The sequence below is a fragment of the Triturus cristatus genome, chromosome 5_2, assembly GCF_964204655.1.
Source record: "Triturus cristatus chromosome 5_2, aTriCri1.1, whole genome shotgun sequence".
NCBI lineage: Eukaryota > Metazoa > Chordata > Amphibia > Caudata > Salamandridae > Triturus > Triturus cristatus.
The window spans coordinates 975,045,599-975,071,436 of NC_140588.1; the positions used below are offsets into that span (position 1 = coordinate 975,045,599).

Sequence of the window (25,838 nt, forward strand, 5' to 3'; positions counted from 1 at the left end):
TAACATCATGCTAAGCTTGGTTCTTTCTTGGCTTTCTCCAGTGTACCCTCCGGTCAATATGCATCCTTGTTCTGCACAAATCCGGGCAACCTCGTCTGCATAGTTATTTCCCAGTATAACAGTCATTCCCCTAACTGTGAGCAGAACATTTGACATCCGCAATTTCCTTGGGACATTGTAATGCTTCCAAAAATTGTCTCACATATTCCCCATTTCTAATGGGCGAACCTGAAGATATCATGAATCCGCTCTGTGACCATACCTGTCCGAAGTCATGAACCACACCAAACCCGTACCGACTGTCGGTGGAAATCGTTATCCGGATCTGATCAGCAGCCAAACGAGCACGGGTCAAAGTGATGATTTCAGCTACCTGTGCAGAGTGTACTCCCTCTAAACAAGCAGCTTCAACCACTCCTGTGATGGTACATACAGCAAATGCTGCTCTGAATCGACCAACATCGTCTCTTAACCAACAACCGTCCACAAAGAAAATTTCGTCAGGGTCAGGGAGTGGTTCGTCAACAATGTCTAGTCTCGGTTTGGTGCATAGTTCAGTCACATCAAGACAATCATGATCCTCACCATCTGCATTTGGGATAGGCATCAATGTTGCGGGATTCAAAACAGAACACCTCTTCAAAGTCACATTTTCTGCAGCAAGTATAACTTCCTCATAGCGTGTTAATCTGTTGTTCGTAAGGTGCTGTGTTTTGGTCCTCGTCATCAACAGTTCAACAGAGTGTGGCACACAAACTGTAAGTGGATGTCCCATGACAATACTCTCACACCTTTCAATGCTGACACCTGTTGCAGCAACATCTGCTTCTACAAATGGTTCCCTCTGGTCTACCTCCAAGACTGCTCCAAGTGTGCAGTCTTCCTCCCTTCTCAGGCACAGTCATGCCAACGGGTCCGGACTGAACTCCTCGTACCCTTCGAACAAGGGCATCTGTTGATGAGTCCGAGCTCCCTTCTGAACATGTTGAACTCTAGGTGGCTGGGGAACTTGTACCTGCGGACTTAATGTCCCCCCTTTCACTGGCCTTGGTCTAGTCACTGTAGGAACTGCTTCAGGTATAGGTACCTGAACTATCTCTACTGCTTGCTGCACTTGATTTAGTGGGTTCAAGGGACACTCGCGTTTCCAATGCCCAATCTGGTGACAAAGATGACAGACAGTGGTCGTCTTCAATGTCGCCACATCCATTCCTGTCTTGCGATCAATTGGCTTGGGATTTCCCTGACCTTGGACATTCTGATTCCCTCCTTGGTTATTTCCCTGCCTCCTTCCTAACTTCTCTCCACTAGGCTGAGCTTGAGCCGTTTGTATCTGAACAAGCATCAATTTGTCCTTCAACTTTCAGTGCTTCGATTCGATCTCATCACTACAGTACCTGGCATACCGCAAGATCTCATCCACCGGCTTATTCTGCCAGCAAATCAAATGTTGCTGTATCATGAGACTAACTTCTGGTCTCAACCCCAACACAAACTTTGAAACAAACTGTCCCATGTCTTTTGTATCTAAGACATCTAATCCACTGTACTGCTTGAAGGCCTGCAAGAGGTGTTCATAGTACTCATGCACTGTCTCTTTTGGTTCTTGGACTGTCCGATCTATCTTAACCCAATCAATATCTTGAGGAAAAAGATAGCCACGTATTCACTCGCTCAAACTTCTTCATAACTATGGGTGATGGACCATTCGAAACAGGATCTCTTGCGGGCTATGAAGTTGGCCATTCAACCGCAGTTTTACATGCAGACCGTAAACCGCCGGGAACCACAATGTCAAACAACGTATTCAAATAAATCCTTTTGAGATCTTAACAAACCGATAACCTGCTTGTACCATTCGACTGGCTTCTCCCTCAAGCGAGGGAAATCATTTGTGAATGCAGCCAAATCACCCCTACTCTAAGGCACATGCACTTATCCTACATTCTGTACCTCTCGTAAAGGGAAATTTCCTACATCTACCATCCCCCCCCCACCTGGAGGTGGCATCTCTCCTACCATCTTTTTAGAACTCTTCTTCTTGGACCACCTTTCTTCCCATTTATCAAGCATGATCCATGCACGCATTGCCATAATCAAATCTTTGATATGGGTCCTCATCCCCATGACCCTTTTCTCTTCCAGTTCTATTCTGCAATCTATGGCTTCCCTGTAGTGACTTCGTTTTGGAAAGATCCACCTCACACCTTTTGGCCAATTCTGACAATTTCTCATGTGCAGTTCTTGCCTTGCGAGTCACATCCTTCGCTACAAAATAACTTGTCTTGTTCATTCATGTATATCCTTTCAAGAGGCAAATTTCCTTTTATTATTTCATCTACTTCTGCTTTCAACCTTACTACATCTAACATCCTCCCTTTCAGGGCGCCCTTCAGTATTTCTCGACCAGCTGCCCCATTCCGTTAGTCGTACTCGCAGTCCTGTTCTCGAAGTCTATTCTCTCCTGTCATATTCCTAGAGACGGATGGGTTCCCTGAATTACCTTGCTCCTCACTCTCTACAGTTCTCTCACACTGATTCTTTACAGGGGGTGCCCACATTCTCCGATCTGATCTCGATTCGGCCAAAGACCTTGGTCTAACTGATCGTGCATCCACCTGTCCCCTAGAGCAGTCTGCGGTGGCTGGCAATGGCGTACTCCATTCTATAGGTTTTGGAGTCTGCTCCATTCAACGCACTGGTCCATTTCCCTCAACCACACTCCTTGATCCTGCGGTTGACTGTGCTAGACTACCAACTCTCTCTTGATCTGGGTCGTAAACTGAAATAATGGGTCCAATGGTAACCGGTACCTTTAAAGCATCCGGTAACCTCACTCCTCTCCCAACCTCTATGCTTGCTACAGACTGATTTTTCATGTCCTCAGTTCCTGTCGAGGTTTTCCCTACTACTCTCACCTCTGACTGAGTCTGTAATCCACTAGTCCCTTCTGCTTGAGCCGACTTTCCTTCATAGAAATCTGGATTGAATGGAGGTGGTCTCTCGGACAGTAACCTTTCTACTAGGCTGTCATCTGTATCACTGTCATCGTCATCTACACTTTTTGTCTTAGCACGGTGTGTTTTCTCCAGTAGTGGGTACAATCCGTCTCCCTCTATAGTTTCTACTCTCCACCTCTTCTCTAATGCATCCCACCTCGCATCCTGGAATGCCTTAATTGACTTCTTCACCCTTTCTTGACTTCGATCTCTTTTCCTGTCATATGCTGCTCTGATCCATGCATGCAATGCCTCAAACTGAGTTGGTCTCGGCAGAGGTCGCAACAAAGACATTACAGATTTCAACTGATACAACACCTCCAACCTGAAAGTACCATATCGTGGAAAAGCCAGTTATCCATCGCCATGAGTCATTTTATGCCAATTTTCAAGCCAAATTATAGTATGCAGTCCCACATTCCTTGCCATATAATGCGCCGGAGTATCCTCAGGAGGGGCTTCTTCTCCCCCTCGAGTAACCACATGTTTGTCACCTCTACATAATTCTCGATCAATCTTAAAACATTTCATGATGAAAAATTTTTTGATCGCGCATAATGTTTTCGGTCACTTCCTGATGTCAATCCACCAATAGCAGCGCGACTCACACCAACCGACCTATCGCAGCGCGACACCTTCTGATGTCACACTTCCTCCGCTTGCAGCAGTTCCCCCTCCTTCACAATTCGCGTCTCACTCTTGCATTCGTCCCATTCACACTCTGAAGTAATTATCTGTCCACAAAACGACCGGATAATCACTTCTCTGACTGCCTCCGACAGTCTCTCGAAATTGTTGACCTCAATCCTGGCAATTGTCTGTCCGCGACACGTCCCGACAATCGTCTCAAATGATAGGCTTCAGACAATCAATGTTCCACATACAACAACCCACGACCAGCGTAGATTACTCACGCACTCACACATTCGCACCCCTAGCTCGGTCTGGGTAATCGATGACTTCTCACGATCCCCTTTCAATGGTCAACAAAATCTACCTTGGGTGTCTTCTACACCACAACTTCTCAGACTCCTCGTCAAGTCTAAGAATCCCCGGGCTGCGAGGCTCACAGCCTGATCTCACAATCACTCAACTCCCATACTAACTCCGCAAGACATCACACAATCAAATCAACACCGCAATCTGCAAAACACATCACCCTATTCATACTCACTCCTCCACAAACTACTGCTTTCGGCCGCATGGCTACTCTCCATTAATTGCCGTCGTCCGCCGCTCACCATCCGATGGGTCACCATCACTCGACTTCTATGGGCCTCAAGAATATCTTATCTTGATCTAGATCTCCCCTCACTATCAGAGATAACCATCCTACTCTGCTACCAACTGATGCAGCCGGATTCTTGCCTACCTTACAATCGCCAAGAATCTTCTCTGGTCGCCAGGATCTTTTTATCTGCTAAATAGTGTAGAGGGGAGGAAATTCAATTCTTTGTACATAATCAACAGAATCAAATCTCAGTTCCGAAGGACCACTGACTCCAAATCTAAATTTTTTAAAGTTTTTATTACAACCAAGAATATCTGCACATACAAGCACCTCACTACAAGGTGAAGAAAGTAAATGGGCACTAATACAAAAGAGAGCCTGCGCAGGAGTCTCATTCGACTCAGAATAAGAAGAAGAATCAATTCCAATAGCATCAGAAATGCGATAATTAGTCCAGTCTCTACATTAGAAGTCATTAGCCTAAAAGAAAAACAGTTAATCTATCCCTACTCTATCTCTAAGGTGACCTCCCTACTTAGCATTTTCCCTTCCAGGCAAGAGAGTAAAAAGGTGTCAGAAGTGAAGACTTCATTAGAAGTACACTCACTTAGTCAGAGCTCGTTCTAAGATGCTCCTTCTAACTCCCCATCTAAACCTCAACTGCTCCACCCTCAGGGCACTGTCTGTAATACAAAATCCCCAAAACATAGAACACGCCCTTCGGCACACCTCTTCAGCCAGGTCTTCTTCCAGTACTTTTCCAGTGAAACTTGTATTCCATCCAACGACGGTTAGCTTGACCTTGGATCCCAGGCACCATCTCTGCTGAAAGTACCATCTGTAAATTCCAATGTACTCCCATATTGTCTTCTCGTACCATCCTAACTCCTAAATCAAAGACCTAATCTCTCCAATGAGCTAAATGTCCTTGCACCTGCAACAGAAACATGGGAACGAAAAACCTTTCACTTCTCTAAGATTTTCCATCCTTCTGAAACCCAAAGCCTTTACCAAGAGAAATCATTTTCGGCCTACAACATTTAGCTAACATAAGAAAGAAATGAACAGGCCTTTCTCTTTAAACCTATATGCGAACAGGCCTTTCACTGTTAAACACACTCCTAAATCACACTATAAGCATTAGTTTCATTACTCCTTGATAAGTGAGTAAGCAGATTAAACGTGCAACTTTAATATGGTGCACATTTAACCTAATACATTGCATTACATGAAAACCAAACTCTATGTGTTGACTAAAAATACATTTGCAGTGATCTACGACATTACTCTTCATGAAAAGCATGGTTACATTTCTAATCACACTTATGTTAAACAACTCTAGTGAAACATTTCTAAGTCACACCTTAATACTACTTCGATTAATATGTGGGTGCGGACTAACAGTGAATATGATGCACCCCTACTAATTTCAAAATAACGTGGCGCTCTATCAATACCATGCGCTCAACAAAAAACCATGTCAAGCCACCTGATTTACAAGCGGACATGGGGTTAACGCAATCTGATGTACCTATGCTCATGGAAATACAAGAATTATGGGAGACAGAGGGCGCTGGATATGATGAACATATGACTAGCGACATTATAGAGACCAATCACAGGGCAGATGACATGGGTATAAGAGACCAGAAAACCAACACCTTCTAAACCAGTGTCCACCTTTTAATCCAATCACACCTCGGGATTCATTGGAGATTTTCCATGAGAATGTCGCGGCGCAAATCAAAAAACTAAACAAGGAAACACAAATGAAGAGTCGCAAATATAATAGACAAACTCAACAATATGAGGCCCTAATCAAGAAACTTAAAGCTGAAAAAAGCTTTGTCATAAGAAGCAGTGACAAAGCGGGTAATATTATGCTTTGGCCACCGGATGAATATAACAAAGAGGCTTATACACAACTTGGAGTGCTACATACGAAACACGCCAGTCGCCATGAAAGAAGCACATCGAGAAGATCACAAAAAACTGATAACTTGGAAAAACAAACCATTGATCTCAGAGGATGAATATAAATATTTGTAAAAAGACAACCCTGTAACTCCATCCATATCTTTTATCCCAAAAATACACAAGTATATCAACAAACCGCCTGTCAGGCCAATAATATCTGCCAGAGAAGGTCTTTTGGAGAATACATCAATATATATTGATTATTTCCTTCAGGATTTTGTGAAATCGCTTCTGTCATATGTACGTGACACAGGAGATATATTGAGAAAAATCAAGGATGTAAGTTGGGATGATAACTACTGGATGTTGGCGCTACACGTGACATCCCTCTATACCAGCATCAGACATTGCGAAGGAAAACAAGCTGTACAATATTATCTTTCTAAAAGTCCACCGCAGTACAAAGAACATAATGATATGTTAATTGAAATGCTGGACTATTGTCTAAAGAACAACAACTTTATGTTCAATAATTTAATATATCAGCAGATAAGGGGTGTAGCAATGGGGGGGGCAGTTTTTCTCCCAGCTATGCCTATTTACACATGGGAAGCTGGGTGGAACTGGTTCTTAAACGCAATTTTGACAAAATTCTCATTGAGAATGCAACGGTATGGTTACGTAACATAGATGATTTGTTTGTACTATGGAATGGAACAAAGCAGCAGGCTGATGAATTTGTGAAAGTAATTAATGAGTGATCTTAATTTGCACTTTACAGTAACTATGAACAAAACATCTGTCAATTTCTTAGACACTGAGGTTTATGTGCAAAATAATCAAGTAGAAACTAGGCTCTATAGGAAGGCAACCTCTGGCAACTCCACTCTACATGCTAGCAGTGCACACCCAGCACATCTCATAAACAGTATTCCTTATGGCGAGATGTTGCGCCTCAGAAGAATCTGCAGTAAGGAGCAAGATCTTAGGGAGGCACAGGAATGCAGCAAACAGATTCCGTGAGAGGGCATACACAGATAAGGTCATTAATAAAGCTATTATAAAATCAATGGTGCACAGTAGAGAAGACCTTATCAAAGATAAATCAGAGGAAAAACAACCAGCATCCCAAGAAAAGGTGGCCAAAGCAGGAGGGGGAGACACCAATCAATTCAGAGTCATCATGAGATATAGTTGACAACACAGTAGCCTATACAAAATCATCAACAAGATTTGGCCCTTGGTTTTAAATGACTCCGTGATTGGACCCGCGTAGGGTGTCCATCACGCACAGCAGAGCCCCATCTATGAGGGAATCATTAGTGAACACCAGCCTGAAAATAATAGCCAGGACGAGCTGGTTGTAGACCAACAAAGGGTTTTTTAAATGTAAAACCTGTAAAGCCTACCTCCATGGGGTCAACACTAAAACATACAGAACCACCTCCAGAGACAAATAATATAAGGTCCAAAAACTCCTTGCGTGCAAGACGGAATATGCAATCTACGTACTGATGTGTCCTTGTGAACTTCAGTACGTGGGGAGCATGAAGTTAGCAGTACATAAACATATTTTACAGCATCTTCGAGCTAACTCCAATCAGGACAATACTTATCCGCTAGTATGGGGTTTTAAGGTGCTACATGACAGTAACAACTGCAGGACTCAAATATTTTGTTGTGGATGTGATTCCACTTAGTAGAAGGGAGGGCGATAGAGAATCCAAACTGCGCAGATTAGAAACAAGATACATTTTGCAGTTTGACTCTAAGACCCCTGGTGGATTAAACGCAACAGAGGATCTACATACATGTTTAGGATAAATGACTATATAGTATCTCTCATCACACAACTTTAGCTGCTCCTTTTAATTTTCAATCTCCAACCTCTTAATTATTTTTAACTTCTATATATGCATTTATCAAATATTATCACTCCCTACTCTTTTATTATTTATAGTAGAAAATCTATGAAATTACCTAATTTTAATAATTTTATAGAGTAGTCATCGTGACGATACCATGTGCTTATTTATGCTTATTTATATGGGTATATGCTTATGTATGTAGATATTTATTCATGTACATAATAGGACCCCATAGTACATAAGGAAGAGAGGGAGGGAGGACAGATTAGAAGAGGTTAGTAAGGTGCTCCGTAAGATAGGATGGAAACAAGGTAACAATTTGATTTCAATCACGCAGCCAACATGTGATAGAACACCACATTTCCAAGCAAAATGACATCGAGTAGAGAACAAAGGGACTGACTGCTCGTGGACTCTGTGACGCTCATTTAATATAGAACTATCGTTATGTGAACAGCAAGGTTTTAACAGCTTCACTTTTTGGGTCAAGCTCATTACACGTAATTGTCTTTACACTCACACGTAGTATTTCAATAGACATTTAGAAGAGGTATGACCATTATACGGCATTGAGTAAGGGTATTTAACCATGATATTACAATATTGTACCATAACAGTGATATCTGATGCACAAGATTAATTCAGTAAACAGGAATGATGATCAGGAGGTACAAATAAGTTTAATGTCTGGAATATTCAGAATTATTTATTCTGTAGACAAGCTAATACCGTTTCGAAGTATAATATTTTAATACACAGGAATTGGGTTTATAATTAAACAAGCAACCACAATTTCAGCATTATGCCATTATTGATTTTCACTTGTATCATAATTGATTGAAGTGTGAACCCAAACTTAAACCTGTGTTTTTTTTTAACCTGTTTTTTTTAGCATGTATTTAAGCTTGGAATTTTACCTATATTTAAACTTGCATCATTTATTTATTACAAATGTAGTGAAAAAAGTTGTTGACTGGTTAAACTTCTCTGTCTATTGGTGCTACACCCACGTGACCTAAATGAATCGGCATCTGTCACTTTAAATTCTGAAGCAAAATGCCAGTACAATGTCATGTGAACAAGGCTCTGACGATCCGAAACGTTATGGCGACAATAAAGGAATAAATGCACCTACTTGATGGCCCGTGTCTGTTGTTTGAGGAGAGATTCTCGTGAAGGAACACAGTGATATATTGCACAAAGCGATCCGGATTTTTTACAGCCTCTGTTCTTTTCTCAGTGTATTCTTTCAGCCATTTTATAACTAATAATGTTATTCTAATATTTGAGGTTTCTTCTACGCTCCCTGTGTTCCAGGACGCTGTGCTGCTTTTGGGGGCCTCGGATCTTCCAACCCACGGGACTGCGAGGACCACGGAGCATTGCGCTCCGCTAACTGTGCTCACCTGTTCCTCTTCCCGCTGGTCTCTCCTCCAACGCAAACGCCACGCTGCGCGGGTGCCGCTCGTAGGATCCAGCATTTAAAATCTTGCTCGGTGCACTCCAGGCTGGGTTTCTTCTACGCTCCCTGTGTTCCAGGACGCTGTGCTGCTTTTGGGGGCCTCGGATCTTCCAACCCACGGGACTGCGAGGACCACGGAGCATTGCGCTCCGCTAACTGTGTTCACCTGTTCCTCTTCCCGCTGGTCTCTCCTCCAACGCAAACGCCACGCCTCGCGGCCCCCGCTGCGCAGGTGCCGCTCGTAGGCTCCAGCATTTAAAATCTTGCTCGGTGCACTCCAGGCTGGGTTTCTTCTACGCTCCCTGTGTTCCAGGACGCTGTGCTGCTTTTGGGGGCCTCTGATCTTCCAACCCACGGGACTGCGAGGACCACGGAGCATTGCGCTCCGCTAACTGTGCTCACCTGTTCCTCTTCCCGCTGGTCTCTCCTCCAACGCAAACGCCACGCCTCGCGGCCCCCGCTGCGCGGGTGCCGCTCGTAGGCTCCAGCATTTAAAATCTTGCTCGGTGCACTCCAGGCTGGGTTTCTTCTACGCTCCCTGTGTTCCAGGACGCTGTGCTGCTTTTGGGGGCCTCGGATCTTCCAACCCACGGGACTGCGAGGACCACGGAGCATTGCGCTCCGCTAACTGTGCTCACCTGTTCCTCTTCCTATCGCCCCGCCCCCTTTCCCTATTTAATCCCGTCCACGCATTTCCGCAGCGCGGATCGCAGCGCGGGCGAAGCCCGGGCCAAGGGCGGGCCCGTTGTAGCCCGTTTGAGACCGAGAGAGACCGGACCGGGCCACCCCTCTTTCACCCACGGACTAAGGCGTATGTGTTTATTTTAAGCTATTCTGATTACACTTGTTTTTAATTACCTTTTATACTGACTTGTGGAGGGTACATTGTTGCTATATTATTATAACTTGCCCACTGTGTAACATCTTAACTGAGTATGGCATCCAAAGAGGGTAGGAATCATGCGACCAAAGGCAACCTCACTGGCACATTAGATCAATTCATAGTAAGAGCTAATTCGGTGATTGATCAGGGTATTGTTCTCATGGAGCGCAGAGTTTCGCAGGATCTGGCCCTAGCAAGAAGATCTTCTTTGGGCCTCCTTGCATCTGCACGCACCCCAAATGGTACTGGTGCGAGCAATACTATCCTCCCTCTGACTCAATTTGTTGATGACACCTCAACTAGTGAACTTTCGAGTGATAATGACCCCACGATCAATTCAAGAATTATATCCCCCCCCAGCGACTAGGTTAGTGTCAAGACTTCCAGAACCATAGCCAGCATTAGATCAGTGCCAGCAAAAGCTCAACGGTCATTCAAGCAGGGCTCCAAGTATCCATGTGGGCGAAGGCAGCATAGAGTCACCACGTTGTTCCTGCGGCGCTGTGTATTGAACCTGAAGAAGCGAGTACCCCAACATGGCCGCCGAAGGGGATTACAAACAGCGAGGAGTGAGCGCTCTAGTCTTCGAGAGCGCGCGAGCAGCTGTGGAGATGAAGCGCACAGCTGCTCAAGAATCTGCGCACTTCAACTGACCTCTTCACCGGAGTCACTGCGCAGCTCTGAGTGAAGTTCTTGTTCTGAGGGAATTCCTGTCGGCGCTTCTGTTTTGGTTGTTCTTATCGCATGCGCAACGTGGGATTCTGGCAAGTGACTTATTTGAAGAATTCGTAGTATGTATTTAGTTGGTGCCACTTCACGAAATTCTAGTTAATTATCTCAGGTTCCAGAATTGGGGTTAGTACTCCTTCACAGTTCAGTCAGTTCAATAGGACAATATTAGTTACTCATAGCTAGGGTTTTACGTCATAGTGTCTACTTCAAAGTTCATCCCTTGAGTCGGAACTACTCCACTACTATTCCTCAAGAGTGTTGTCTGTCCATTCCCCATTGTTCCTTCGATAGACTCTTGTGAGGATAAGCAGTACATCGCCTGTCATCAATCATCTCCAGGGGCTCGTACAGATCATATTGTGGGTAAGAGACTTCGCCTGTATTTTCCAATTATTCACAGCAATTGTCCAGAGTGTACATTGAGTTCTTTTTCAGAGGTAGTGGGCATAGGTATCTGTGTCGACTCCAGTGTTACTGAAGATCCTGACAGATTGAAGTGCCAAAAAACCTTTCACTCGAGTCGACATGGCTGAGGGATTTGATATGAACTCCTTGGCGGGAATCCTAGAAGGGTTACAGACCCAACTTACACGTTCCACAGAAGAGAATAGAGTCCTGAGGGATGAGGTAAATAGGTCCCAACAAGAAACTCGTCACGTTCAACAGAAATTAGAGGAACTCTTAGCGGGGACAACTCCTTTACCTAGCTTCAACTCCTCTCAGAACTCTAGTGCAGAAGTGGCCACGCAAGTAATTCATTCAGTGGCACCTATTGTCCCCTTAGCCAACCCAGAACGCTTTAGCGGGGACCCCCATAAGGCCCAGATTTTCCTGACCCAATGTTCCCTACATTTCTTGTGCAGATCAGTGGTGTTCAAAGAGGATCAAGCCAAGGTCGCATTCATGTTGTCTTACTTGAGCGGCGACGCCGCAGCTTGGTCTATGCCGTTGGTCTCTCGAGACGACGCAGCTTTGTACGATTTCAACCGTTTCAAGAAGGAATTTCTACGAATATTCGACAGAAGAACGGCCAATCAAGCCACCGACAACGAACTTCTAGACCTTAAGCAAGGCAATCGAGAATTGGTGACATATATAGCTCAGTTCAACAAACTAATCGTCGAGACAGATTGGCCCGACAGTAAACGTGCGGCGATATTCTATCGTGGTCTCAAAGATGAAATAAAAGATGCATTGGCGCAGATCCCGAAACGTCCTCAGGAAATCTCAGAACTTATTGATTTAGTTCTTCAAATAGAGCATCGATTGTTTGAAAGAAGGTCGGAAAAGAAGCGAGACTACAAGTCGTTTGTGCCACGCCTAGACCGTATGAGACCCGAACCCTCAAAACCTGATACGGGTACCGGGGAGGAACCAATGCAAATAGGTTCCATCAGGGGCCCTCTCTCTCAAGAAGAAAAAGATAAAAGGCGAGCAAATCAGTTGTGTTTGTATTGTGGTACCTCGGGACATTTTGTGAGGGAGTGTCCGAAGAGAAACAAGAGTAATCAGGGGTTAAAAGATCGATCCCACCAGTAACAGGAGTTGCCCTGGTGGGATGTTCCAAACAGTCAACTCATGAGCCTCAGCAACAGATTAACACATTGCAGTCAGCGGCCCCCCATCTTACAGTATTTTTTACAGTCAAATTCGGAACCCAGAATTTGGAAGAAGTCTCAGTCATGATTGATTCGGGGGCCACTGGGAACTTCTGTGACCTGAGATTTGCGCAAGAAATGGGCATAAGGGCGATCAAGAAGAAGAATCTCGAAGTCGTAAAGGCAGTCGACGGCTCCAATTTAACTTCAGGACCCATAGTAGAAGAAACAGAGACCTTAGAATTGGAAGGATTGCAGGGTCATCGAGAATTTATTAGATTTAACCTCATAGACGCACCCCAGTTCCAGCTGATTTTAGGGTTACCATGGTTGACCACGCATAACCCGGTTATCGATTGGGAGAGGAGAACAGTCAAGATGAACTCGGAATTTTGTCAGAGGAATTGTTTTACTAAGAAGTCAGAAGAGTGCGAGGGACCGCCGGCTACAGGGTTGGCCAAGTTGTCGCTCCACATCTGCACTGTTAGCGCAGTGGAAATACCAAAAGAATACCAAGATTTGGCGAGTGTGTTCGACAAAAGGAATGCAGAGAAATTACCACCACACAGAAGCTATGATTGCAAGATCGAATTGGAAGCCGGTGCCAACCTGCCCTGCAGTCGAGTTTACGCACTCACCGAAAAAGAGAACATCTACCTCAAGGAGTATTTGGAAGAGTTTACCAGGATGGGTTTCATAAGGCCATCACAGTCTCCAGTTTCATCTCCGCTTTTCTTCCGGCCGAAGAAGGATGGGACTCTCCGCACGTGTATCGATTACAGAGCCTTGAACCAAGTTACAGTGAAAAATCGGTACCCATTGCCACTAATCAATCAACTATTGGATCAAGTCAAAGGAGCAAGGATTTACACCAAGCTTGACCTGCGTGGAGCTTACCATTTGGTGAGAGTAGCCGAGGGTGATGAATGGAAAACAGCCTCTTTCGGACCAAGTATGGGTTGTTTGAGTATCAAGTGATGCCTTATGGGTTGAGCATTGCCCCAGCAGCATTTCAAAACTTCGTTAATGATGTTCTGAGAGAATTCTTGGATCGAGTGGCTGTCGTCTATATTGATGACATATTGATTTTTTCCGACAACTTGGAAGATCATGTCAAGCATGTGCGAGCTATACTCCAGAAGCTTTTGGATAACCACTTGTACGTGAAATTGGAGAAGTGTTCTTTCCATGCCGAGAAGGTGGAGTTCTTGGGATTCATGTTGTCCGCAGCAGGGGTCGAGATGGATAATTCAAAGGTCCGTGCCATTCAGGAGTGGTCATCGCCAGGAAGTGTGAAGGAAATCCAAAGTTTTATTGGTTTTGCCAATTTTTACCGGAGGTTCATTCCTAATTTCTCGTCTAAAGTCACTCCCATCACACACCTGCTAAAGAAGGGACAAAAATTTGTGTGGACTGCAACGGCAGAACAAGCCTTCCAAGACTTGAAGACGGCCTTCATTAGCGCCCCCATTCTAATGCACCCTGATCCAGAACAAGCCTTTTTCGTCGAAACTGATGCATCAGACTTCGCAACCAGAGGAATTTTGTCACAGAGGAACAAAACGACGGGACAACTGCATCCGGTGGCCTACCGGTCCAGGAAGCTGTCGGACACGGAGCGCAATTACTCCATTGCCGACAAGGAACTACTGGCTGTTCGAGAAGCATTCCAAGATTGGCGACACTACTTACTGGGGGCCAAGCATACTGTCACTGTGTTTACAGACCATCGCAACCTCCAATTCCTAAAGTCTGCCAAAACACTTTCGCCACGTCAATTGAGATGGTCCTTGTACTTCTCAGAATTTGACTTCGTGATCACATACAAACCAGGTGCGAAAAACGGGAAGGCCGATGCACTTTCGCGCATGAACCCAACAGCCGAAGAGAAACCTTCAGTCGAAGAACCCATAGTCCCATTGAAACAAATAATCGGAGCCATGCAAATGAAAGAATTCGATGAACAAATTCAGCAAGTCTGCTCAGAAGAGGATCTTCGTAAGTGGGCCGAGGCCGATGCTAAAAGAAACCTTGTCGAAGGACTCCCATATCATGAAGGCAAGCTATATCTTCCAACCAGAACACTCCAAGAAGAGGCTTTGAGAGGTTGTCACGATGATCGGATGGCTGGCCACAAGGGGGTCAAGAAGACCGAAGAACTGGTCCGGCGACACTTTTGGTGGCCGGGTCTGGCAGCCCAAGTAAGACAATATGTTTCGACCTGTGAAGTCTGCATCAAAGGGAAGCCCAGTCGTCAGGCCCCACAAGGGTTATTGCAACCCTTACCTAACGCACCCTACCCCTGGCACACCGTGACATTAGATTTAATAGTGGATCTGCCCTCTAGTCAAGGTAACACAGTGATTTTGGTGGTGGTGGACTCATTTTCTAAAATGGGACATTTCATTCCTTTCAAGGCTGTACCCACAGCTTCGCAATTAGTACAGACATTCAACCAACACATCATTCGGGCACACGGAATTCCACAAGTAATCATCTCAGATAGGGGGTCACAGTTCATGTCGAAGTTTTGGAAGACCTTTATGCACAACTTAGGCGTTGACGCACGTTATTCAACTAGTTACCACCCCGAGACAGACGGTCAGACCGAGAGGTTGAACCAGGAGCTAGAACAATATTTACGCCTCTATCTGTTAGAGCAGGATGTGGAATGGTCCGAATTACTGTGGACTGCAGAATTCGCATACAATAACGCAACTCATGATTCCACAGGGTTCACTCCATTTTACTTGAACACAGGCAGACATCCAGCTATCACACTGGGCAGACAGATTGGGGAGGTCCCTGCCGTGGCTAGAGTAATGGGGGAGCTGCAGCGCGCTTACAAAAGAGCTTTGAGCAATTTAATCAAGGCCAAGCAATCCTATAAAAAGCAGGCAGACAAAAAGAGAAGACAAGGCCCACAGTTTAAAAAAGGTGACCAGGTGTGGCTATCCACAAGACATTTGAGATTAAAGGGTAATCGGAAGTTTCAGCCTAGATTCATAGGGCCATTTAAAATTCAGAAGATCATAAATCCTGTAGTGGCGAAGTTACAATTACCAAAGTCACTGAAAATTCATCCGACCTTCCATGTTTCCCTTCTGAAGAAAAGTCCAGACAAGGTCAGATTAAAAAACTCTCCACCCGCCATAGTGGCAGAATCGAGCGAAGAATACGAAGTCAGCAGAATCTTAGATTCCAAGGTGACAAGAAACAAACTGTATTACTTGATAGAGTGGAAGGGGTACGGACCTGAGGAAAGGTCGTGGGAACCAGCAGTCCATGTAAATGCCCCACGACTAGTTAAGGCCTTTCATCAGGCACACCCAAACAAGCCCGCTGTGGAAGGAACATTCTTGAAAGGGGGTACTGTCAAGACTTCCAGAACCATAGCCAGCATTAGATCAGTGCCAGCAAAAGCTCAACGGTCATTCAAGCAGGGCTCCAAGTATCCATGTGGGCGAAGGCAGCATAGAGTCACCACGTTGTTCCTGCGGCGCTGTGTATTGAACCTGAAGAAGCGAGTACCCCAACATGGCCGCCGAAGGGGATTACAAACAGCGAGGAGTGAGCGCTCTAGTCTTCGAGAGCGCGCGAGCAGCTGTGGAGATGAAGCGCACAGCTGCTCAGGAATCTGCGCACTTCAACTGACCTCTTCACCGGAGTCACTGCGCAGCTCTGAGTGAAGTTCTTGTTCTGAGGGAATTCCTGTCAGCGCTTCTGTTTTGGTTGTTCTTATCGCATGCGCAACGTGGGATTCTGGCAAGTGACTTATTTGAAGAATTCGTAGTATGTATTTAGTTGGTGCCACTTCACGAAATTCTAGTTAATTATCTCAGGTTCCAGAATTGGGGTTAGTACTCCTTCACAGTTCAGTCAGTTCAATAGGACAATATTAGTTACTCATAGCTAGGGTTTTACGTCATAGTGTCTACTTCAAAGTTCATCCCTTGAGTCGGAACTACTCCACTACTATTCCTCAAGAGTGTTGTCTGTCCATTCCCCATTGTTCCTTCGATAGACTCTTGTGAGGATAAGCAGTACATCGCCTGTCATCAATCATCTCCAGGGGCTCGTACAGATCATATTGTGGGTAAGAGACTTCGCCTGTATTTTCCAATTATTCACAGCAATTGTCCAGAGTGTACATTGAGTTCTTTTTCAGAGGTAGTGGGCATAGGTATCTGTGTCGACTCCAGTGTTACTGAAGATCCTGACAGTTAGGACCGATCCTGCGGAAAAAAAGGGTTACCAAGGAAGGGCTGACATCAAAAATGAAGCAAAAAGCAACTAGGAAAGTCAGTTCCAAGCCAGGGGGAGCTAAATCTGCACAACGAGGTGCCGGTGCAGCCTCAGTGGCCGACCCAGTGGTTAGAGAAGGACAGGGCAGTTGCACCCTCCCTCCAGCTTCGAGTTCCTCTAAGTCCCTTGGGGATTACCCTGCTCAGGTACCCGCTTCTCCCTCATTTATGCCACAGCCTCCCGAGGACGCAATACCTCCGCAGCAATTAGATCTATTGCTGCGCACCTTATTGGGACCCCTGGAATCTAGGTTGGAGGGAATGGTGACCCTTCTTACTAAGCTCGAACAAATAATTACGGGTCTAACTGAGGATGCTAACAATAAAGTACTCCCCCCATGCCTCTGTAATTGTCGCTGCACCACTATGGCCAGGGTTTTACCAGTCCCCACGGCCCAATGTACAGCCTCACGGCCACCAACCTTCCCAACAGCCACATCATTGGCAGCTCCAGCCACCTCTAACATTCCCTCACTAGCACATCATGAAGCTAGGCCCCCCACTGACCATCATATAGATAGCAACATCTTGGGAGAGGCCCCCTTGGTTAATAACAGTGACAATGCGAGGACAGCGAGAAAGCGAACCCAGGGTGAGGCTTCCAGGCCTATTTCTAGATTAGACCTGCCCCCGGAAGCTAGTCCCTACCTGGTTGTTCTTACAGGGGTCCCCGAAATCAATGATCATAGCACTGAGGAGTTCTCCAACCTGAAAAATAAGGCAATTCATTGGCTCTCTAATCATAGGCCCTTGCCACCGCAGGTTAGTTGTGAGATCAATATGGTTAGAAGGGTGGGGTGGGTCGGGCACACCCCTAAAAATATAACTGGCGATTGTGTCATAGTTAATTTTCGGGACGCCAGGACAGCAGATTATATCTGCAACTGGGAACAACCCCGTCTAGACACTAAAATTGAGGTGCGTCCCCTCTCCTACTTTTACCCAAATGATCAATTGAGGACAGAAGAGAGTGGCTGGACCCATATTTCGCATTCGTTAAGGGGAGGTGGTGGGAAATCAAGACAAGTCCCCTCTGACCCAAAATGGGCCTATCCCGTCTGCTCAAACAGGTTTAGTTGTCTTGACCAGGTTGATTGACTGGCTAGGTTCAACCATGTAGCTCAGGGCTTTTTGGGGGGCAGTATTTTAGGCTCAGAGCCCACTAAGTTGCCTAAGGAAAGGAATTTGTCCCCTGGTATCAAAGGGTGTACCTCTACTACAGTGGGGACCAGTATTAGTAATAGCATCAGCAACCCCCAAGTGTACTCTATACAGTCTTCTGTTCCCCTCCTAACGCCAGTCACCTTCCATAGTGCTAGTTCCATCTCTAATGGGGAAACTGATCCCCACCAGCAGAGTAGCACCTTTTCTCTACCAGATCCCTCATCTCATCACCCGTGTCTTCCCCAATGCATGAACTTACTATCATGGAATGTGGCAGGCCTAAATAATAAGCTAGCTTGTCCTGCTTGGGGCTCTTTTGTGGACACTGCTGATGTGATTTTACTGCAGGAGACCTGGGCCAGGGAGGAGGTTCATAGAGCCGGGTTCGTGACCTTTAACATCGCAGCTCGGTGGGGAGGCAAGGGCCGCCCTTCTGGTGGTCTGACAACATGGATAGGTGTACACCTGGGTTGCAGGGTGGATTTGATTCAGACTCATTCGGATGATATTCTATGCGTCCAACTGTCCTGGCCTAATTTATACAAACTGGCAGTTGTGAATGTATATTCACGTCCTACTGCTATGGCCAAGGAATCTAACACCGTAGGGGAACTATCATCCTTTCTTGAATCCTTGGACCGTGATATTCACTGTGTGATTGCAGGAGACCTCAATTGCCATTACGAGCCCCTCCAAGGGCTGAGTGAGGGGGCACTGCAGGATGAAGATGAGTTCTGGGACATCCCGCAGTGTAGGTCCACCTATGCAAAGGCATGGACCCCATTGGCCATGCAGATTATGACTCTAACCTTGCAACATTCAGTTAGGGCGGTTAATGGTCGGATGCCCTCAGACATTCCCTCCAAATGTACCTATAACAAAAAAGATCAAGAATCCCACTTGGACTACTTCATGGTCCAGACCAGGATGTGGTCCAAAATTGTGGATCTGGAGGTTGTGAATAGAACGGACAGCGATCATAACGCCCTGCTGTTGAAAATGGAATTGCCCATATCTGCTAAAGCCCACACGGAACCAACCGCCGACCTAGGCCTGGTTCTTACTAACAGGAGGAGGGTAAAGTGGGAAACCCTGCGTGAAAGGAGGGATGCACTGCCAAGCCTATACTCATCTATTCTTCCCCTGCTCAAAATGGCAAGTGATATCTGGGCTCAAGGGCGGTCCAAGGACAATTCTGCACGTCTGCTCACTGTTCATCGGGAACTAATCGATACCCTTGCAGGCATTTTAAACCCTATCGCTCCCCCCAGGCAACCCAGGACTATCTCCTCATCATGGTATAATGCCACATGTAGGAGAGCTAAATCCGATTTGATTAATGCCATCAAAACCGGCAGTGACAAGCTAATAATCTGCTCACTCAGGACTGCCCACAAACAAGTTCTAAAACAGGCAAAAATAGATTGGGATTGGGAGAGATGGGAAAATTTATCATCTGCTCTTGCTAACAAGGAACCGAGTAGATTCTGGGCCATTGTGAATTCAGGGTTTGCGGAACCCCGCAATGCAATTGAAGTTAATCTTGATCCGGGGGTGTGGGAATCCCACTTTAAAACTCTATACGCTGCCACCTCTGATTTAGATCTTCTGCCCTTTCACTTACCCTCTGCGGGGGACGCCGAAGCCTTGGAATTCTCCGTAGAAGATGTCACCATTGCCATAGGAAAACTAGCAACGGGTAAAGCACCTGGTATAGACAAGGTACCCGGGGATATGTTTAAAGATCAGCCTAAGATATGGGCACCGTACTTATGTGCCCTCTTCAACCCAATTTTGCACGGTGCAGAGGTCCCGGGCTCTTGGTTGGGAGCGGAACTTATACCTATATATAAAAAGGGTTCTCCCCTGCTCCCTGTCAATTACAGGCCCATTAGTCTCATTGACGTCCCACAAAAAATAATGGCAAGACTCATTTTAGATCGCTTGCAGGACTGGATCAACGAGAATGATATCCTCTCTCCCTATCAGGCTGGCTTTAGAAGCAAAACATCTACCATGGACCAGATCTTCCGTTTAGTAATGCTGTACTGGAAGACTGTGGTATTGGAGGGTGGCAGCCTCCACATGGTATTTGTTGACTTACGCTCTGCGTTTGATACTGTTCCTAGGGGCAAACTTTGGGCTGTTTTACGTGATTTGGGTGTACCCAATTCCCTATTGGGAATATTGGTGAGGTTGCATACTCGCAACTTTGCTCAGGTCAGGTGTGCAAGAGGAGGTGTACTGTCCGCTAGGTTCGCTGTAAACAAGGGAGTTAGGCAAGGGTGTGTCCTGGCCCCTACCCTGTTCTGTATATATGTTAATGGACTGATAGCCAGTCTGGATGCAGTTCCTAATAACGATGCACCCAGGCTGGCAGGCAGGAAAGTAGCAGCTATAATGTTTGCTGATGACACCCTGCTCCTATCCAAGACACCAATGGGTATCCAACGTATATTGGATGGATTTAATAACTTCTGTAGAGAGCATGGTCTACAGATTAATGTAGATAAGACCAAATACATGATTTTTAATCCCCCGTTATACACCAGGCCACCACCCACCCTAGATTCGGTTGCACTCGAGAGAGTTCACACCTTCCAATATCTTGGTGTCACACTAAGCGAAAAACTCTCCTGGGGCCCACACCTTGCCAAATCACAACTCAAACTGACTCAAACAGCAGGGGGAATATTAAAAATGACAAATGCCTCCACTTACAAACCCATTAGCCCTAGTCTTGAAATCTACAAATTGAGGGCCAGAGCGGCTGCAATATACGGAGGGGAACTTTGGGGGCACGTCGTAAGACCGGGACTGATTAAAGCTGAGAACAACTTTCTGAGACAGTTGCTCTCACTCCCCCAAAGCACACCTTTATTACCGCTGAGGCTCGACTTGGGTATATTTTCCATCCAGGAGGAACTAGCCATCAAACCCCTCAGGTTTTGGAGGAGGATTTGGCTGACCCCCGAGCTAGAGCAGTACAAAACTGAGCTGCAAGAAATATTGAGATTAGGTAGGGCAGCACATATCCCTTGGCTATCTTATATTAAAGACGAACTCACAAATTTGGGTCTTGCAGACATGTGGGTGAATCCAGCAATAGCTTGTAGCAAGATCTCGGGGAACTCATTCACTGAGCTATACAGATCTCGATGTTCTAATGCATGGCATGACTCAAAGAATGGTACCATGGTAAAATCATTCATAGAGATCAAATCTGTATACTCATTCGAAGATTTCTTGGATGTAATTTTCCCTGTTATGGCTAGGAAGCTATATATACAATGGAGGTTTGGTGCACTCCCCCTAGCGTGTTTAACCAGCAAATGGACCCCGACCAGGTCCTCACACTGTCTTGGCTGTGGTATGAATAAAGAGTACGAATGCCACATTCTTTTTTTCTGTCCTCTCTACAGTAGAGCAAGGCAGAATTGGATTGTACCTATTTGTAGGAATCTAGGATTTAGGAAGTGCTCAGATGCACTAAGGGTTTTTAAGACAAACTGCAGGACATATTGTATTTGCTCTAGCTAAGTATCTGCATGCCTTCTGGATTAAAAGGAGTTTTATATTATCAAATAGTGCCTAGTAGCCTGGCTAATATTTGCTTATGTAATTCCAGTTATTGCTACAATGATTTATTCTAACAGTGACTTCCATTCCTGCTTTGCATTTGCTTATGTTATCTTAGATGTGTTCCAATATTGTAATTTTAATGTGTATAGTATTTTATGTGCTCTTTTATGGCTGAAATATTGCCGAAATAAAGATTGAAAGAAAAAAGAATATTTGGATTGCATAATGAGTTTTTCAGTGACACTTTGTCAAACACCTGAACTAATGCTACAGTTTGTGACAAATTCTGTATTTTGATGCATGGCCTTAAAATATTCCTATATTTTCAAAGCTGTTTTGTACGAATGTCTGTACAAAGATGTGTTTGGCGTAGAGGAAGAAGAATTGAAGTCTGCAGTTGACTTGTTCAGGAGTGGCACAAAGAAAAACCGGAACAGTGCCTCCGTTGGGAGTGAAGATGCCAACTTTGAGTGCTTACCAGGAAGAGGGCAGAAAGGACCCTCTGACTATAGGTACACAAGAGTTTGATTTTGGGACACCTTAAATATGAAGAGCCACCTTTCAAATACTTAATCAGTTTACCTTTGTTTAGGAGTGAAGACTGGGAATTAAACGAATCCTCAAATCATTTGGATGACAAATTCAAGCAAGACTCGGAAGGAAAGGTTTGCTGGCATCTTTTATTTTTGATTTCCGGTACTGGGGTCTTGGTCTTTTTCAGGGAACTGATTCAAACAGCTTGTGGCAGAGGTTTAGCATTATCACAAGACTTATCTAATCAAAATTATCCATTGTCTATATGGGTCTGCTCTTTTAATCCATTGGTATGTCCAACTATCATTCGCATTTTACTTCCACCCACCAAATACAGCGTGGTGCAATGGATTAGCTCTATTAGGCCATTGTCTCACTTGCTGCATGATTGACACCTTACTTGATCACACGTGCGCATCTGCCTAAGAAGTGAACTTTGGTGTTAATATCAATACATAATTTTGTCTCAGTTAATTATTTTTTTTTTTTCATCTTTTGTTGTAATCCTTGTTAATTTAACCTCTTTTCAGGTTACAATAATTTACCCAGAATAGTACCTTTTCTTTGACCCGCAAAAGCATAAGATTGTTCCATGATGGGCATTAAAACTAAAAAGTGTCCCCGACTTGTATAAGGCCAGCATATGGTCACCATTTTTTTTTTTTTCCTTTTGTGGAATATGCTTATTTATAATAAAGTGACCATCGTACCAGCTTGCCAAAGATGGGCCTCTTAGCTTGGCTGATGCTTGTTTAATTGATAACACCTCTGTCACTTTTAATTGTTTTGTTACCAACATGCAATAGATTTTGTCCATCCAGTCGTTTAGTTATTTTACTGTGGCTTTACGCAATGCTGTCTGTGTGTATCTTATATGTGTGGCTCAGCAGGACTTTGTGTTGTGTATTTGCAGGTCATCTGGAATTAAAGTGGGGTTTAAGAATGTGGCAGTCCTGATGAAGGCATTTCATGCCAAAACGCGCGTTATTAGCATTGTGTAAAGCCACAGTAAAATTACATTTCGACTGGATGGAGAAAACTGGATTGTTGAATAACATATGGTTGGAACTATCTAAAGGAAAAATCCATGTGTTATTACTGAACTGATTAAAATAATTGGCAGCTCTTGAAATATCTGATAATTTTAGTTACAGCAAAATCAATGCAGTGAATAGACCCTTTAAATACGGACATGAAGCTTTATATATATATATATATATATATATATATATATATATATATATATATATTTACTCAAAAAAACCATAGGTTTCACACATGTTATAGTTGGGTGGATATTTCACTTGTAAAAAAAACCAATGAAATTCCACCGTTATAGTTAGTTCAGATGACTATAACTCGCATGTTTTTTTCTGCCTCGGGGTCCTTCGGGGACCCCCTGACAAAGGCTAGGGGGTCAGGAACTCTCTACCCTGCCCCCTTTTCACGTTTGCTACCTTCCTTTTCCACTCTCGCACTGAAAACAAACAAAATGGCGGCCGACACTTCCTGATTTCGACCGATTCGAACGTTGACTGACATGTAACAACCAATCAGAATTATGCTCGCGCACGTTAGGGTGCGCGCACGGTGCGCGGCTATAGATATGTATGTGCTTTTAAATGCAATTTTCTCATGAACTACTGAACAGATTGACTCCATATATGCAAAAGGCACATCCCTGACCTGAGGACTACCTCTCTGCCAAATTTCAAGTAATTCTGTTCAGCCGTTCAAACTGTACCTTCGACTAAAGGTCCTATGGGAAAATGCATGGGGAAAACGCGTTTTGGGACCCCCCTTTTTTCTCGGCCCCGCTTGACGAATCTACCCAAGACTTTAAGGGTAGGAGCTGAGCGGAGCGCGCCATTAGTTTTGAAAATTTCGCGAAGATTCGTCAACCGGCACCAAAGTTATTCAAAATAGAATTTTGAGATTTCCTATGGAAACACGGTCCTAACTATAATTATCTACTGGCGACCGCCAGTAGAATATATATATATATATATATATATATATATATATATATATATATATATATATATATATATAATATATATATATAAATATATTCGTGATCTAGTACATGATCTGCAATATCCTTTTGAAGTCCAGTATGTCATTACCGCGTTCAAGAAGTGCATCACAGGTAAAGCTCCAATACCCAGACCAGGTCCCAGTTTGCTTTATGTCAAATTCTGTTCTGTGAACCCACCTTCTCACAAATGTGTTCAGATCTTTGGTGCATCAGCCCAGTCCAAAATCATGGAAGTCTGCATTTGTGGTTCCGATATTCAAAAAATGTGATTGGTCCCAGACGTTTTGATATCGGCTAATCTCCCTGATATATTCAAGCGACAAGATCTTAGCTCATGTTTTACAGTCACACCTTGAAGAATGGGCTATCACAAATAGCATTCTGTCAGAGTTGCAATTTAGCTTCCGAAAGGGTATTGAGGCAATTGAGCAATGCCTAAATGTGTACTTAATTTGGGGAATTGTGAGAAAGCCAAGAGGTTCCCTGCATCTTGCTTTTATTGATTTATTGAGCGCCTTCGGTCTTGTTAATCGCTCTATGCTTCGGGAAATTATGAGTAAAATGGGAGTTGAACAGGATCTACTGTCTCTTAAAATGCGCCTCATTCACAACCTCACAGTTAAGATTCATTATGGACCCGCAGGCGAATGTTCCCTGAGTATAAGATTGATTAGCGGTGTCAGACAGAGGTGTATTTTGGCCCCTTTGCTCTTTTTGTTGTATATAAATGGGATCAGCGAATCTTTGACCAAGAAATGTAAAGATGTTCCTCTCATGGGCCATACTTCTATCCCCATTTGATTGTATGCGGACAGTGCACTTTTAAAAGCCCGAACTGCAAATTGCCTCCAGCTTTTTGATTTGTTTTTAACGTATATGGAAGTCCTACATTATGACTTGTGGTCCCTCTAGCACCAAGCCATAGTCTTTTAAGTGGGGGAGTCTGCTTTTCCAAAGCTTAAAATGTTTAACTGTCTGGGGATTTTGTTAAATGTGTCTCTAATTTGGTCCCCGCTTATAGCATTGAGAGGCGAGATTTTGGGGAAAAATATTGAAACTATTTTCAAATTTGCCAGTAAGCTTCAAAATAAACCAATTGAAGCAATGTTAAATCTCTATAACAGCAAGTGTAAGTCCGCTTGAGTATATAGTGCTGACCTTTGGTGACATTACAAAGTGGTAATGCTATAACGCGTAGAGGACCAATTTATGTGTAGATTGTCAGCCCCAGGAACCACTCCCCTCCTTAATTTGCCATGAAGAGCTTGGTATGCAATTTTTGAAAGATGTGATCGGGCTAGCACCTCTGTTGTTGTGGATAAAAATGTGATCATCACAAGAGGCCATTTTAACCCCTTCAGCGCTGCGCGTATTTCCGCGCGGTGCTGAAGGTTCTGAGCGCGGGCGGGGCCATGACGGAGCGGTTCCGTCATGCGCACAGCGCAACCGACGCTCATGACGGAACCGCTCCGTCATGAGCGTCGAAGGGGTTAACAAGATACTTTAATATGCCACACCTGCCTGAC

At 44.5% G+C, this 25,838-nt stretch overlaps 1 protein-coding gene across 3 annotated transcripts in view; it reads left to right on the forward strand.

Moving 5' to 3' along the window:
- The window catches only part of LOC146829515 (UDP-N-acetylglucosamine transferase subunit ALG13-like), a 1,246,203-nt gene that overhangs the window by 280,949 nt on the left and 939,416 nt on the right, over window positions 1–25,838 (forward strand). For all 3 annotated transcript variants that reach the window (XM_085608211.1, XM_085608212.1, XM_085608213.1), the window contains exons 7-8: window positions 22,072–22,252; window positions 22,333–22,405. In XM_085608211.1, the coding sequence (XP_085464337.1) occupies window positions 22,072–22,252; window positions 22,333–22,405 (254 nt within the window). The remainder of the gene's footprint in view (window positions 1–22,071; window positions 22,253–22,332; window positions 22,406–25,838) is intronic.